Source organism: Thalassophryne amazonica, chromosome 1, assembly GCF_902500255.1.
Source record: "Thalassophryne amazonica chromosome 1, fThaAma1.1, whole genome shotgun sequence".
NCBI lineage: Eukaryota > Metazoa > Chordata > Actinopteri > Batrachoidiformes > Batrachoididae > Thalassophryne > Thalassophryne amazonica.
In genome coordinates, this window is record NC_047103.1 from 38133333 (window position 1) to 38151497 (window position 18165).

The 18165-nt window shown below is 39.6% G+C and overlaps 1 protein-coding gene across 1 annotated transcript in view; it reads right to left on the reverse strand.

Annotated features, from left to right (window-relative positions):
- ube3c (ubiquitin protein ligase E3C) overlaps positions 1 to 16276 on the reverse strand; it is a 73369-nt gene extending 57093 nt beyond the window's left edge. The window contains exons 1-8 of the mRNA XM_034176628.1: positions 16170 to 16276; positions 15541 to 15650; positions 9270 to 9323; positions 8927 to 9001; positions 6085 to 6228; positions 5823 to 5938; positions 5546 to 5703; positions 3176 to 3329 (exon numbers count right to left, since the gene is read on the reverse strand). Of these exons, the coding sequence (XP_034032519.1) occupies positions 3176 to 3329; positions 5546 to 5703; positions 5823 to 5938; positions 6085 to 6228; positions 8927 to 9001; positions 9270 to 9323; positions 15541 to 15606 (767 nt within the window). The 5' untranslated portion in view covers positions 15607 to 15650; positions 16170 to 16276. The remainder of the gene's footprint in view (positions 1 to 3175; positions 3330 to 5545; positions 5704 to 5822; positions 5939 to 6084; positions 6229 to 8926; positions 9002 to 9269; positions 9324 to 15540; positions 15651 to 16169) is intronic.
- Positions 16277 to 18165: the final 1889 nt, after the last annotated feature.

The following is an 18165-nucleotide window of genomic DNA, read 5'->3' on the forward strand; positions in this document are numbered from 1 at the left end:
ATGACTTTCCTTTCCCGTCATCATGCAGCCATTGGTTTGCCATAATCACAAAAGAGCAATATGCAAGCACTGCAGAAATGTCCAATCAATCTTCCTTCTCAACTATAGTGAGAGAAAGTGCAGTCTTTTAAAGTGATACTCTATTTTGGGGGTAACAGCAGTGATACCTTTGGCCATAAAAGTCATTTCAAGCTGTCACAATAAAATACTCTGGGCGGAGCAGGGGTGGTGGCCAAGCAGTTAAGTGTTCTTGTTTCCAAAGTGGAAAGTTCCTGGTTCAAGGCCAACCCTGCCCATTCTCCATGTAATATGGAGCTGCGTCAGGAAGGTCATCTAGCATAAAACCTTTTCCAAATCAACATGCAGATCAACCTCCGGTCTGCTGTGGTAACCTCAAGTGAAACAAGGGAGAATGCAAAGGGACTTATTTACAATAAAATACTCTGGGTCATCAGCATAAGAAATCAGTAGATGACTGGGAAGAGCCACAGAAGCACTTATGAAATCATATGGGGTGTTTGGCAATGCAAATATCTTTGCAAGAGACGGAAGGGCCATCTTTAGGGTACCTGGTGCTTCCTGTCTTACTGCATGGTTGTAAAACGTGGATGCTAAGCAGTGAACTAAGGCAAGGACCGGATGTCTTTGTGCTTAAGTCTCTTTGGAGAATCCTTGGAGACCACTGGAATTACTTTGTATCAAACGAGCACTCACAGAGAGACCAGTGGTGGGCACAGTTCAGCTAATCCAATAACAGATAATTATCGAAGCTAATGTTTTTGCTGGTGGATTAGCTTTTCAGATAAGTTTTAAAACCATCATCGGACCAATTATCTTCCGATAAATTTAGTTCCGATAACTTTCTGTCCAATAACTTTTTTTTGCTGGTAAACTGAGCAAAGTTTAACGGTCAAAAATATTTGTACACCCTAACATCAAACATTTTAGTCTGTCTGCTGTGTGACTGTAGCAGACTGGCTGGCTGATGATGTCATCATTAAGCGCAAAACGTGATTGGCCGGTCGACGTAGGGAACATTATGGGTAGTGTAGTTCAGGTTCACTTCGGATGTTATAGTGAGTGAGTCCACTCGACACAAAAACAAAACGGGCTAATTTTAACATTATTTTATTTCTTTGTGGCTGTAAGTTAAATTGCCAAGACTTGGTGGGGGAGAGGAGCTCTCATGGCGCAGCTGTGTGTACAGAGGGACTTTTCTTCACGTTTAGACACTGTTTTGGATTTTTTTTTTTTTAAAAGGCACTTGGATTATTTATTCAGATGAATCCCACTGAAACTAACAGGTAAGAATTTATATTTACTACGTGTATTTTACTCTGCCAATCAATGCATTAATGGAGGTATTTCGGTTGTTTAAGCCACAGGGTTCAAAGCATGCGAAAAAAGTGGCAGCTTTTAGCTCGTACATGACGGTGTATCTAATACCGAGATAAATTGTGACTTCTAATACTGTGTTTTACTGCTTTTGAAAGATGATTACATTTGAGGTTTTATTTTTTTATTCATTCATTTTTGCGTTCTTATGCATTTATGATCCTTGAATTTACCCAGCAGCGAAAAGTGAAAGTGAAACTGCATTATCAGAAGCCAACAGTGTAACCTGATGTGGCCGCATCCTAATCAACGCTAAAAGCGCAGGAGAGGAAAAGGGGGGAAAAAAAATCCTAAAATTCTTAGCATACGTAATCATTTTGAATGCATTTCTTTTTGCCCTTCGGCCTGTTGCAGCGTATGTTGATGTTCACCTGCTCATCCAGAGGCAACTTCCAATGAGCGCCAAATGTGGTTAAAATGGTCTTTGGACAAATGATTAAAGATCTTACATGACTGAATACTTTACATGCATATCTATATTATAATAGCCAAGTGGCCTGTGTGTGTGTTTGTGTGTATGGCGTTGATCACAGAGAAACTGGGGAGAGCTGACATTTTGCCGTTTGGTATGCTTATGTATTTTGGGTCAAGGATGAACGCGGCAAAAACGGAAAGTTGATAGGACAAATAGTTTTGGAGAAATTAGCAATATTAGCAAACAACAGTGACATTGTGCTGCAATGAACCATGGGACTTTTGGGGCTTCATGTTAAACAATGTTGTTAGCGTTATTGATTTATTGTGTTTTTGCAGTTCAATTGGTTTTGACAGTTTAGTTAAGTGTCATGTTGCCGTTACCATGAGTGAGAAGGATAGTGTGTTTGCTGTTTTCTGACACCATCTGTTTGTGGGTGTGTAAAAATAAAAGCATGCGTGTATGAAATTTTGACCACAGACAAACTGGGGAGAGCTGACATTTGCCGATTGGTATGCTTATGTATTTTGCATCAAGGATGAACACCACCAAAACAGAACATTGATAGGAGTGATATTTTTCGAGAAACTACAGATATAAGCGAACAATACTGAACAATGGACGTTGATATTTACATTCTGGACTCACACGCCAATCCAGCAAGGGGACGTATATTAAAAGCGTGCATGATTTTATTTTGTCAATTCAATGTAAGTACATAATACAATTGTAAATACATTCAAAATACATGGATGGCACAAAACAATGAAAATACTTATTTCTGTTGTGGTCCATTTAAAAATCAAATGACAGTATAGAAGTAATAATAAAATAAAATAAAATAATAATAATACTGATAGCAATAATAAAAGTGCGTATAAAAGAACAAGAACCTAAACAGTTTATAAATACATTAAGACAGTAAATTAACACTAAAGAAATTACATAATTAACAGGAAATAAAAGGGTTGTGTTCTTCTACTAAAAACTGTTGAGGTCTAAGGTTCTAAAAACATTCTGGACTCACACACCATTCCAACTCATTATAGAAATTTTGCATAATTTATTACCACCCTTGAAAAATGTCAGCTACCTATTTTATAAACACTACCCAACCTCGAGCCCGTGGATCCCCTCGGGCAATGCACTACTCGATTAGTATTTGTCTTTCTTAACAAAACATTCCTGCTGAACAACATACGATATTCCAGCTGAACAAAATCACATCCACATATCATAAAGCAGTTATCTAATTGACAGTAATGCTGTAACAACCCAGATTCTGATGAAGGTTAACATTTATATAATGCGGCCCTGCTGTGATCTGCATAAAGGCCCTGTACACATTTTATTTGTGTCCCGTACCTTGCGCTTCTTGTGCAGGAGGAGTAGGTAAAGTGCAGGGGTTTGAGAATGTGGTCCAACAGTGTCGTTGCCAGAGGGACAGAGGGAGCGTCACTGTACACCAGAGTAGGAGGGAGCCTGTGATTCACAAGAATATACAGTGACCTGTAGTATCCTGAAGGAAAAAAAAATACAAAAAATAATTACCACTCAAAAAAAAAAAAAAAACCTGAGAGACCACAAAGGATAGGAAATCCACATTATAAACACGAGCAATCAAACAAGAGCAGATTTCAGATGTCCGCCAATCCGGATCTGAATCACCTCAAAAATGCAGTGGAGTCTTCCTTCCCCTAATATCTATCTGTGGTGCAAATATGATGAGAATCTGTGGAGTAGTTTTGACGTAATCCTACAAAGCCTATATAAAGTGAAATCTTGATCCAGAATCCAGAATCCGGATCCAGATCACCTCCAAAATTCAGTGGAGTCTTCCTTCCCATAATAGCTATCGGTGGTGCAAATTTGGTGAGAATCTATGAAACAGTTTTGGCATAATCCTTCAAAGCGTATTTAAAGTGAAATCTTGATCCAGAATCTGGATCACCTCCAAAATTGAATGGAGTCTTCCATGGCCTAATACATGTCCGTGGTGAAAATCTGGTGAGAATCCGTGAAGCAGTTTTGATGTAATCCTTCAAAGCCTATATAAAGTGAAACTTGATCCAGAATCCGGATCCAGATCATCTCTGAAATTTAATGGTGTCTTCCATGGCCTAATATGCATCTGTGTTGAAAATTTCATCAAAATCCATGCAGTAGTTTTGATGTAATATTGCTAACTGACAGACAAATAAATTCAAAAATAAACGCCGATGATTTTATTACATCCTTGGTGGACGTAATAAAAAGCAGATATTCCTTACTTTTCTTGAGAGCAATTTCAGTTTATTTTGTCTAAATGCTGATTAGACATATCAAGACAATACACTGCAGCTACAGCTGTGTGATTTGACAAAATTAAAAGCAAGTTTTGTGTTCCACTGCTGACATATTTTCAACAGCAGTGCTGATAAATCAGCCTGCAAATCAACAGAGTTGTTCCTGCACACAGTAATCATGCAATGTTGTATATACATTTTAGAATATTCTAAAACAAAGACATATATTAAAAAATTAACATCAGATCAATTTCCTACTCACACGCGTGGTCAACTTCTCCAAATACCCTATGATAATTAACTAGCCTTAAGTTCATTAGTCTGTCCAACATTAACGTCATCATTGTTTACATTTCAGTCATCACTGAAGAAATATTATCACATTAACACATGAATGCATCTAAAAGCAGCAAAAGCTGTACTGCACTGTGCCGAATTAATTATCAAATTTTGATTCAATTCTTTTTATTTGTATAGCGCCAAATTACAACACAGGTCATCTCAAGGTGCTTCACAAGAGCAGGGTCCAAAAGAGCAGACCCAACTCAGTTGGCCGATCATCCATTCTAGCAACCTCAACAAAGTAAAACACCAACAAAAAGCAATACAATAGAATTTGTTACCAGAACAGCAAAGAAAGTGATGAATTAAAAAAAAAAATCTCCAGCTAATTGACCATACTTGTATATAGAATTTAACCTGGGTCTCTGCCTCATACACACACACACACACACACACACACACACACACACACACACACACACACACACACACACACACACACACACACACACACACACACACACACACACACACACACACACACACACACACACACACACACACACACACACACACACACACACACACACACACACACACAGAGAGAGCACCCGAAAATGCTGCATGTACTTTATGTTAAGGGCCTCTAATGTATTTTTCAACCCAAGTAACAGTTGGACAGTTTGTATTATGCTTGGATACGTGTGTGTCAGGTTTCAAGCCTGTGTCATATGGAATTGAAAACATTCAGCTACTTGTCCTTGTGGCAAAATGTCACGCATTACAATCCTGACACAAAAACTGCAGATTTTGTTTCAATTCCATATGACCCAAGCATGAAATCTGACCCAACCCATTCATTCGGTAAAATTTCAAAATGACCATACCTACCCTCACAAACATAATGTGTTTTCCTTATGTTCTCAGTTTAAATTTTTTTATATATATATAATTTGGATTTTCGGCTGTTCCTCAACAGTCCAAAATCTGAATTTTGATATAGATCCTTAAAACCATATTCATATACAATGGAAATGGTAATTTTTTTTAACAATAGAAGATGGGAATGATACCTTATGTGCAGCAATAATTCCAATATTTTTTCCTCTACAAGGGGAATAAAAGCCTCATCAGCCAGTTGTGATTACTGCTGTGAACCACATCTTACCTTTCTGTATCATGTAATGCAAAATCTGCTCGAGCACTGAAGCTACATCATTATCATCTGGAATAACTGGAAGATAAGTTTTCTTTGAAGAAAAAGTTTCTAGCATCCGCATAGGAAGCGCAAAATTTAAACTGTCATTTGTGCAGCTCTGCAGTAGCCTATGAGACAGAAAGAAATCAAAATAATGAATACTCACATTTGTTCAAATAGCAATTATGATGCATTTCTTCTGTACATACACCAGCTAAATACAGTTATCATCTGCCAAGTACTATACCTGCAGCAAAAGCCTAAGAGCCTCTTGATCTGAAACATACATGTCTGTCTCTGTGGGCTCACCAACAGCTTCACAAACTCACTGTTGTGTTTCACCAAATTCTGGCACAACCATATCTTTAAAAAACAGACACAGTTTATGGAATACACAGAAAGCTGTGTCACAAATTTAAATTTATGGCTATAGCAATACTTGATAAACATTAAAGAAAAAAAAAATCCACAACCAAACTTTAGATTCAAAGGCATCAAAACATTCTCACCAATCTACGTGTATCCACACTCTGTCTGTAGAAAAATATGAGCTGTCTGGATAAGAGGCACAGGCCAGTACCATCTAAGACATGTGATCCTCCTGCCTGTAGCTGGTTGACACAATCATCAAACTTGGCTCTCTGGATAGCATACTGAAAGGCAAAGTTCAAAGGTCCCACATTACAAAAAGTCATATTTAACAAATACTAAACGACGACTGAGCATTCAGATACTCCATGGATTGTGACTTACTGCTTTTTTTTCCTACTATATAATAAGCCAGAGCAGGGCTCAACATAGCCATTTGCCCGCTGGCCCAGCGCCGATTTGGCCCACTGTCGGGCCACCATGGGCCTGTACAATTTATCAAATGATGGCCCGCTCGGGCCACTACAAAAATACGCAAAATTTGATTTATTTTACCATATTTTGTGGCGGAAAAGTCTAATTTCTTCACATCTCCGTGCCATCAAACTTCACCAAGTCCGTCATGTTTGTTTTGGTCTCGCACCACGCTCCATGCTCCCGCAGAATCTCGCGCACATTGAAATGTATGTTGTCGATGCGTGGAGCATGTGTTTGGCCGTTTTCGTCACCGATCTTCAACAATGTTTGTTACCATCTTTAAATGCACGGGAAGCTGCAGAAAATGAAGACGAACAACACACAAATCTAACAGAACGCTTTGCAATTCGAATTGAAATGTTTAAACTACAACCACCGAAACCCGGACAACAACCAGAAAAGAGTTTTGATAAAGGAATTGGCCAGAAGAGGAAGCTTAGTGATGATGAGTTAAGGGAGCGAGACAGGCTATGTGAAAGAAACACGAGGAAGAGAGGTTTTGTCCCGACCTGGCCACAGAAATGGCCCTGGCTTGGTGATGACCAAGAGAAGAATGAAGTTTTCTGCCAAATCTGCAGGGCCTATCCATCGTATGCTGACAAGTAAGTATATGCTTGGTCCTGGTAGACCCTGGCTGTTTTGACGCTAGTTTAAAAGTCTAACCAGCTTGCCTTTGTGGAAACCCCACAGTGACATTAGCAAAGGACCCAAGCATAGTTTTTTTAAATTGTTAGATCTATAACTCCAATCCAGACAAGGCATACTTTTTAGTTTTGATATGGACCTACATCTGTATTTTACATTTCTGACTGTGAGTTAGCCAACTCTGAGGGTTGCTAAAAAATGCCCTCCAAATGTTATGGGAGTCACTTTATTTTTTTACACTTGAGAATGCCCTCTGATAAATTCTATTTTTTTAACTTCATGGTCCACAGACTATGTTTTTTTCTGGATTGGTTTATATTATATAGGCAGTTTTATTTGCAGGATTTCAGGGTGGAATATCATGAACTCTCGCGCGCAAAACCATGGGCCAGTGCTCCTACACTGACCACTAACTTCTAAATTCTACTGGCCATGTGGGCCAGTGGGGCAAATAGGTTTATGTCAAGCCCTGTAGGGGTGGGCAACTTGTTCCAGAAAGGGACAAGAGGGTGCAGGTTTTCTTTGTAGCCACTGACTCCACCATCTGATTTCACAGATTAACTGATTGCACCTGCTCAAATTGATGTTAATCAGTGAAATCACCTGGTGGAATCAGTGGCTGCAAAGAAAACCTGCACCCTCTTGACCCTTTCTGGAACAAGTTGCCCACCCCTGTAGTAAGCTATGACTATTTAGATGTAGATAGGGTGTTAAGTTCCACTTTGCCAAAACACAGACGAGGATTGTAGCAACACCAAACTTCACACAGTAGCAGCATAATTTTCCACCGGGTTGAAAATCTTCCATTTTACCAGTTTCACCCACTCATACTGAGGGGTTAGATCAAGCAGCCTGTCCTCAATAAAACAATCATATTACAAGAGGATATAGACAAGTTTGGCACAGACTGCTAGAAGACGCTACACTTTTTTTAAATGACCGATTTCGTACATCTAGACTGTTAGAGGACAAGTTGGGACATGTCCAGCTCTCCACAAGTTCTTTTATGCTCACTCGACTGGTAAGCACTGAAAGCCGAGATAGACATGTCCCAACTTGTCCTCTAACACTCCGAAACGGAGGTGTTCCTTTGTCTCGCTCCATCAGCGAATCGGTCGTGATGCGCGAAGCCTCCGCGCGGCTTTCCATGACAAAATCTCTTGTTAAAAGTGAAATCTGCCGGAAAATGGATGTCCAGCTCTTGTGATAACCAGAGAAATTGCACACGGCGGTCCCGGCTCCACACAGTCATCCGTTTAGAAATTATGTGGTGGTTTCTGCCTCTCGATGACGGCTCGGAGCGCGCCATTGTGGGCCGTCCTTAAAGCTGTAGTAACACTCCTTATTCTGTGTGAAGCCCGTAAAATTTTCACCGAAAGCCAGATAAATTTTTCGAATGGTTTCCAGCTGCCTGTCTCTAACCGTTTCTGAAAAAATTCTGATGGAAAAAAAGCCCAAATCAGACAGAGGACATGTCTATCTCGGCTTTCAGTGCTTACCAGTCGAGTGAGTATAAGAGAAATTGTGGAGAGCTGGGCATGTCCCAACTTTATATATATATATATATATATATATATATATATATATAAATTTTGGGTTTTCCAAATTCAGCATAGTCAAAAATAAATATACAGCACTTAAAATATTTGGGTGAATGTCCCTAAGCAAGTTTCACCTTAGCCAGACACTTATGCTCATAATTTTGACCCTGTATTTATTCCAGAACACAGCAATTAAGTCATGTGAAAACATTCATTCAAAAAGTTAAAAAAGTGAAATAAAATACAAAAGAAAATCCATGTCTGCACTCCAAAATAATTGATTAAATATAACACGGCATGACAGTTTCTGTACACTTACCTGTTGTTTTAAGTCCTGATAGCGACGTATGTAGGACTGAATGATAACGGCATTTTTCAATCGTCTTCTCTCATCCTGAAAATAACAGCACATCTGAAAACTAATACCACTGACAATATAATCAAAACAGAAGTTTAGAAATTCTACTTCAATTTTTGTTTCCTTAGCATTTGCCATTATCAACTTTGCAACCATATCCGTTCACTGAAATTGTTTGTGTAAAGCATTATCATGAATTTTAAATCTGTGATTCAGGTTAGTTATCATCCATTATGTTATTTATTATTTGTAAATTCTATTTTATGATCAGCTTTTTAAGACAGTCCTGCACAGGGTTACATACCTCTCTCTTTCTTCTTTCTTCTTGAGTACGGTGCAAGAGAGATGCCTTCTCCTCCTGAAAAACATGACATTTCCTGACACACCACTTAAATAATCACGACTAGTGATCACTAGTTAATTATGAAATGTCTGTAGAGCTGAGTACTTAAATATTTGGATGTGGCAATTTTTATTAAAATGGAGTTAAAATGATGCAATCAAGATGTGGTTCAAGAATCAGCTTTAATTTAAATGGTTTTAAAAAATTGCCACAGAGTAATCACAGCCATATGTATACACAGTTACAATGTTTGCAGAAGTCAGAAGTAACTAGACAAATCAACAAATAAATAAATATCAGTATTATTGTTAATACTTGGAAGAAAATCATTTGCAATGAATAAGCGCTCAAAATCTGGAACCCATGGGCATCAACAAATACCAGCTTTCCGAAACTGAGATTCTTTGCCAGATCGTCACTGCAGCCACCATCCATTGCTGACTGTACGTATTCCTGTCTTCAGTTTTGTCTTCAGTAAGCTTAAAGAATGCTCTATCGGGTTGAGGTCAGGTAATGTGGCCACAGAAGAATATTGTATTTGTGGGAATTGAGAAGGTCTTGGCTTGCTTTGGTAGGACTGTGTGTTTTGAGCCATTATCCAGCTGCATTGTGAGGTGCCGCCCTGTCACTTTGGCTGGTATTTAACAGAATCTGACCACATAGTATAGCCCTATATGCACTCAACAAAAATATAAATGCAACACTTTTGGTTTTGCTCCCATTTTGTATGAGATGAACTCAAAGATCTAAAACTTTTTCCACATACACAATATCACCATTTCCCTCAAATACTGTTCACAAACCAGTCGAAATCTGTGATAGTGAGCACTTCTCCTTTGCTGAGATAATCCATCCCACCTCACAGGTGTGCCATACCAAGATGCTGATTAGACACCATGATTAGTGCACAGGTGTGCCTTAGACTGTCCACAATAAAAGGCCACTCTGAAAGGTGCAGTTTTGTTTTGTCAGTATCTGGTGTGACCACCATTTGCCTCATGCAGTGCAACACATCTGCTTCGCATAGAGTTGATCAGGTTGTCAATTGTGGCCTGTGGAATGTTGGTCCACTCCTCTTCAATGGCTGTGCGAAGTTGCTGGATACTGGCAGGAACTGGTACACGCTGTTGTATACGCCGGTCCAGAGCATCCAAAACATGCTCAATGGGTGACATGTCCAGTGAGTATGCCAGCCATGCAAGAACTGGGACATTTTCAGCTTCCAAGAATTGTGTACAGATCCTTGCAACATGGGGCCGTGCATTATCCTGCTGCAACATGAGGTGATGTTCTTGGATATATGGCACAACAATGGGCCTCAGGATCTTGTCACGGTATCTCTGTGCATTCAAAATGCCATCAATAAAATGCACCTGTGTTCTTCGTCCATAACAGACGCCTGCCCATACCATAACCCCACCGCCACCATGGGCCACTCGATCCACAACATTGACATCAGAAAACCGCTCACCCACACAACGCCACACACGCTGTCTGCCATCTGCCCTGGACAGTGTGAACCGGGATTCATCCGTGAAGAGAACACCTCTCCAACGTGCCAAACGCCAGCGAATGTGAGCATTTGCCCACTCAAGTCGGTTACGACGACGAACTGGAGTCAGGTCGAGACCCCGATGAGGACGACGAGCATGCAGATGAGCTTCCCTGAGACGGTTTCTGACAGTTTGTGCAGAAATTCTTTGGTTATGCAAACCGATTGTTTCAGCAGCTGTCCGAGTGGCTGGTCTCAGACGATCTTGGAGGTGAACATGCTGGATGTGGAGGTCCTGGGCTGGTGTGGTTACACGTGGTCTGCGGTTGTGAGGCTGGTTGGATGTACTGCCAAATTCTCTGAAACGCCTTTGGAGACGGCTTATGGTAGAGAAATGAACATTCAATACACGAGCAACAGCTCTGGTTGACATTCCTGCTGTCAGCAAGCCAATTGCACGCTCCCTCAAATCTTGCGACATCTGTGGCATTGTGCTGTGTGATAAAACTGCACCTTTCAGAGTGGCCTTTTATTGTGGACAGTCTAAGGCACACCTGTGCACTAATCATGGTGTCTAATCAGCATCTTGATATGGCACACCTGTGAGGTGGGATGGATTATCTCAGCAAAGGAGAAGTGCTCACTATCACAGATTTAGACTGGTTTGTGAACAATATTTGAGGGAAATGGTGATATTGTGTATGTGGAAAAAGTTTTAGATCTTTGAGTTCATCTCATACAAAATGGAAGCAAAACCAAAAGTGTTGCGTTTATATTTTTGTTGAGTATACTTCAGAATATATTATTACTTCCATCCACAGTCACATCATCAGCAAACAACAGGGCACTCGTCGCACTGGTAGCCACAGGTGCCCATGTCATAACACTGCTTCCACCATGTTTGGCAGATGATGCTGTATGTTTCAAATAAAGAACATTATTGAATTGGCCGCTTCTAAAGTTTCTGCCATTTGTCTGACATGTTTATTTTAAATGTTTTTTGTATTTATTTATTCAGCCTAATTATGGCCCACTTCATTTTTACTAAATCCACTTTTCACCATAATATTGAGAATTTTAATGAACAGCAGCCGAATGCAAATTCAACACTTGTAATCAACTCTAAACCTTTTATGTGCTTCAAGTGCAAAAGAATAACAAGACAACAAGCCACACCTGGCCATGAACGATTTTTCGGTCAATTGTCCAATTACTTATGGCCCCTAAAAATGAGGGACTGTGTATAAAAAAGGCTTGTAATTCCTTAATGGCTAATCCAATGATGAAAGATCAGATTCTACACTACAAACACATTTTGACTGTTTCTTTTGAAATCCACTGATTATTACTGTAACTCTGTGTCAGAGTGGCGTCCTGTCCTGGGTGTACCCCGCCTCGCGCTCTTTGACTGCTGGGATAGGGTCCAGCCCCCCGCGACCCTTAATTGGGCTAAGCAGTTAAAGATGAGTGTATGTGTGTGTGTGTGTGATTACTTTAACTGTGTAATTGTTCAAACACTTGTGTACCAAACTGTAGGGCAAATGGAGGTTCCCATACAGCTTATTGACAGCACTATATCAAAGTCATATGTGCAGTATTCAAATGGAAAAGGGACCTAATTTCACAAATCATAATGTTTATTTGTTCATACTCATGTCATGGGAGTTCATTTGTTTCTCATCCACATAAACACACATCATGACAGAAGGAAGATAAATCTTGTATTTTCTGTTCGTTGTAACAAAATAAAAATAAAAAACAAAATAGACAAAAATCCACTTGTCACTTCAATTTCAACCCCAACACCACTCTCTCGTCAAGCCACCAAACATCAGACATCATCAACACAATTATCCTACATTTCAACATCCACACTTTAGCAGCTGTATTCATTTTTCTTCTAGTTTACTGTATTCTCTCATAATTTTATCTTTATACATTTTTGAACTTGTGAACATTTGTACAACATTAAATTTCTTGAGTCAGTGCATTCCAAAGCTTAACTCCGTACACAGAGGAACATTTTTGTTTCATAGTAGTTCGTGAGTACGTAATCCGAAAGTTATATTTTCTTCTAAGGCCAATCGCCTGTGTAACAAAACTGAATAAATTTTGGACTTCCTCTGGTAAAATACCATTGTTTGCTTTCGACATAAGTTCAATTTTTTAGTTAACAATATCTTTAAATTTTAACTGATTGGCTGCAATAAACAGATTGTTAGCATGCTCTCTGTAACCTTTTTTTTTGTTGACTATTCTAATGGCTCTCTTTTGTAGCACAAACAATGGTTTAGTGGTACTGTTATATGTATTTTCCCAGAGCTCAGCACAATAACTGAGGTATGGGAGAATCATTGAGCAGTACAGTATATCACACCCATAGCTGAGTAGGCAGAGTGGTTGTCTTCCAATAGATGGCTAACATTTGATTTATTTGGCAATTTAATACATCAAACAATCTATTCTCAGTTACTCCTGTTTGTGTGTTGTCCTGAACCCTGTTTGCTGCACTTGCTGTTGATTGTCATTTTCCCAATTTGTAAGTTCCTCTGATTGTTTTCCATCTAGAACATGCACAAATGCAATAATAGGTTCTGGTATTTGACAAAGAACATTCTTAAACCAGACACGACAATTTGAAGGCTTCACACATACACACTGATAAGGCACACTGGGACAATAGCTGGTGAGTGGCAGTTCCAGGTCTAATAACTAGAGATCTGTGAGCAAGCTTACAAAATGACACCCCCACTCTGTCATGCTAATTGCATGCATGTATTACATCAGTGGTAGTAAATATTTTTTTATGTTGAAATGCCAGGTGGTTAGTGCACTTGCTTACAACACAGAAAATTCCCAGTTCAAGACCACCCATACCCATTCTCTGCAAAATGTGGAATTGCATCAGGAAGGGCATTCGTGTAAAGCTTGTATGAAAAATAAATTAATAAAATTGAAAAAAAAAAAAAAAAAACATTTCATTACCTCAAATGGGGCATTTTTGATCAGATTACAATTTGTTTATTAGCAGTGACTGACAAGGGAAAACAAGAAAACAAGCAATGAGACACTGTCACCATTTTGTGGAAAATGTAATGGCACAATTTCATTTACAATAGGGCAACTGTCAAATATTGTGATAAGTTTTTAACATTAATTTTACCACAAAAAGCTAGTCTTTACACGCACACAATTTTTTACTTTAGCAGCAAAAAATGCCTGGTGTGAAAAAAGTTAACGAGGTGTTTAACAGCACGATGTAGACTGCAGCGGGAGCATAGCATCAAACTGAAAACAGGACTTGTAATGGTGACGGACTGTGCAGACAGTGAAAGAGAGAGTTTGACAAACAAAACGAGGGCATCGCAAGGTATATTCAAAGGTGGAGTTTATTGTTCGCCTTTATTTTTGTTTGTTTTTTGTTTTGTTTTGTTTTTTAAATCAGTGTTCTCACAACTTCTGTTGAAAGTCCTGACTGCTGACTTTAATTGAAGTGGACAACAGGAGTTTTGACATTGTGCTCCTGTCAGCTGACCGCCAGTAAGATACTGACATCCAAATTCATAGATATCTGTTCTTATTTTTCATCTGTGTTATTAATAAAATATTTCTGGCCAAGTGGGGGTTCTTCCTGCATTTTACAGAGAAAAGAGGCCAACTATAATGTGCACCTAATCTACTGATCAGCAGGGGCTGCAACAATTTTGCATCTTATGTAGAGGAAACAGTTGCGCCTGTGGCTCCAAAGCTGCAAAAGCAATGGAACATTTTTCAATTTAATGCAAGTATTTGCTGTTTTGCAGTTGTGAATCTTGTGGTCTGTTACTTACGCGAGAGGTCAGTTTCAGCAGAGTTCCGGTGTCACCAGTTACCCCTAAAAATCGGTCCGCCCTGCCTTCACTGTGCGTGCGTCATTTCAGAGCTCAGCATCATCATTTCTAAGCATCAGCTGAGATCCGCTGATTATCACCTTGTTTCTGCTTGAAACTGCACTCCAGTCATCATCTATCTCAGCAACAGATATCTGAAACTTTTGTACAACAATCATTTCCACATAAATTCAGCATTATTTTGTAATAAAAGTCAGCCGACCGATCAGAGCACCACAGCAGCATGGCAAACGTCTGATCTGCTGCTGCACCTACGTCATTTCGGTGCGTCAGTAGTGAAATGGAGCGATTAGCACCTCGTTTCTGCTTAATACTGACTTAAGAATTATTTAAAAAGTTCTACCTTGTCATGTGATGGTTAATCTCAAAAACTGGAAACCAATTTTTAGGGGGTCGTTCGGTCTGCAACACTGGTTCAGGGCACAATGTAAACAAACCTTGTGAAGTATGGACAACAAGACAACATCGGGGCATGGCAGAAGTCTATCACAGGTGCTACATCTCCTCTAGATAAGCCTCTCAACTTGGGCGAACTTATCATAATCGCCCATGAATTCACTGGATCAACGCCATCCACATCCTCACTAGCTATTGTTTACATGCACTGTGAGATGTCATAACTCTGCTGGCACTGAGTTGCATTCTGGGAAGCACAGGGGGCCGCCAAGGGGACTATGGGAAACGTCAAAGTACTGAATTGCGCAAGCCACATGCCCTTCCTGATCCATGTGTTATGTAAGTGTTGTCCTGCAAGTCTTTGTATTGTCTCATAAACAGAGTGATTCCTATGTACCCTCCCAAATGTTTATCTCATCTGAATCTCTTCTGTATACTGTCAAGCATCACATACCTTTTTACTTGCTCCTCCAAGTGATACCTTGGGTCTGGTCTTGAACTCTCCCTCAAAACTAAACATTGTTAGATTTTTCCCATCGACTGATTGAGATGTTGCCAGTGCTTCTGAAAGACAAGCCGAAACTTACTTCAGCTCTTTTCCCTGGAGAAAATCCACTTCATGTAGGCAGAACTTTCTTCGACTAAAAATAAGTCACTAACAGACAACGTTGCTACGTTCACTGTTTTATGACTGATGTGGACAAACATGATCAGACAACACATTGTGAAGGTGCAACGAAACTGAAAGCAGGTTAACTTTAGGACAATAGTTAGCTTATCGTAGTTAGCAAATGACAGCAGCTATTACTACAAAAGTCGACATATACTTTATATTACCCAAAATACCTGCTGATATTGTAAATAAAGAAACATTTTTACAACATACCGCCTTACTGATACGAATATACACAACGAACATATCTTGTTGACGTTAGCACTGCTACCTAGCCAAACCCCGCTAAGCACTGACACGAGCTAATTTTACCGGCGTGTCTTTCCGAGCTTTCTGTTCTTCGTGACATTCATTATATGAGAAAATAAACGCTCGTGAATTAGAAATAAATAACACGTGAAACGGCTTACAAATGCAATAACTCCAGAGGGAAGAGAGTAGGTCAACACCAGCCAACACAAACCATACGGACACAGCCGTCAAGGCGTCGTCGTCTTCTTCTTCTTCTGATGGACTTGGCAGCAGTCGGCAGTAAAGGCGTGTTGTTGCCCTCCACAGGTCATCTGTGCAATTCCAGGAAACGAGACAAATCCATATGTGCAAAATTATTCAAAATTTAGAACAATTTTGTTGTTCCACATAGAGTGTTGATTTCAGTTAAAGTTCTGTAGCTCCACTGTTTCAGTTCTGCTTGCAAGAGGGTTCCCTCTGTCTTATAGTTGGTGCTTTCCATCAAAGCATGAGTCACAAGTTTCTGCCTCTCCCATTGTCCATCCAGATGGCAGCCCATTATTCAAGACACAGTAACCCAATCATAGAGTAGTTATTACCACATTATTCCTTCTGCCCATTCGGATGCTTGATGTGTGTTTTGGTGCTGGTTGTGTTGCCTTTCTTTCCCTCCTCCCATTCTTTCAGCTTTAACTTTGAAAGTCCTTGTTGGCTCAAACTCACCTTTCCATACTGGATTCCAGATCTAACTCCCTCCTGTTGACAGCACTTTTTGTCTGCCTAATTAGCATCTTCAGCCCCAGAAAAGTTCCCACAGTATTCCCTATTTTAGGACCATCTCCCATTGCCAATTTTTGGGCTTGATTTCTGTTCCAATTTCAAAATTGAGGAAACTGAGCCTGACTTTTTAAACAAGAGTGCTCTGAGAGCACAATATCCACCACTGGCAAATGTTGCTTTGGTACAAGTACTTGCTACATTTTTATAGCATTTCAAGGAATTGCACCAAGTTCCCAAAATTCCTCATAAAAATGTGAAAGGAGTTGATTTCAGAAAGCAGGCAGCAACTCATGAAAGTGGCAGTGGCAGTGTGTTAATCAGGGCCATAACTCTGCCAAATTGTGTCAATCTTGTACAATATTACAATATGTGTATTATTGACCTATAACAAGGATTTATACCAAGTTACATAAAATTCCTACTAAAAATATGAGAGGAGTTGATTTTAGAATGCAGGCATCTAAGCATGAAACTGACAGTCTAGCTTTGTTAATCGAGAGTCATAACTCTGGTAAAATGAGCCCAACTGGAATGATATTAAAATAGGTGTATTACCAACCTTTAATAAAGATTTGGACCATGTTACATGAAATTCCTACTTAAAATGTGAGAGGAGTTTATTTCAGAATGCAGGCCCCCAAGCATGAAACTGACAGCTAGCTTTGTTAATCGAGGGCCATAACTCTGGTAAAATCAACCCAACTGGATTGATATGAAAATATGCATATTACCAACCTATAACAAGGAGTTCTACCAGGTTATCCTAAAAGTGTGAGAGAAGTTGAGTTGATTTGTTTCACTTATACCTCTTTGGGTATAAGTGAAACAAATGCTAATTAATTATTTAACTAGAGGCATTCATCATGAAATGCTCCACGCGCAGTATTATTTTCCATGCAAAGTGCAGTATTATGTACTTGTATGGGGTGGGTATATGGTTGAAGCCTTATGTGTTTGATGTAAACTGGGATTATACAATGAAAAAATTGGAGATTGGCATAATATTTATTTAGAGGATGTGACAAACAGTGACCATAAAAAGTTGGTCATAGTCGCCAGCCTTCAAAACAAATGCAACCACTGGTGACCTTGAAACGGAGGTCAAGGTCACCGGTCTTCGAACCTATGCGAAGTACTCCTCCAAAGCATGTACCCACTAAATATGAGGTTTCTGCGAGCAATAGGTGCCGACCTACGTTGCGGCGAAGTATTTGACAATTGTGACCACCTTCAAAAGTAGGTAAAGTCACCGGCCTTTGAACCCATGCAAAGTACTCCTCCAAGACATGTACCCACCAAATATGAAGTTTCTGTGAGCAATAGGTGCCGAGCTACATTGCGGCGAAGGATTTGACAGTTGTGACCACTGGTGACCTTCAAAAGTAGGTCAAGGTC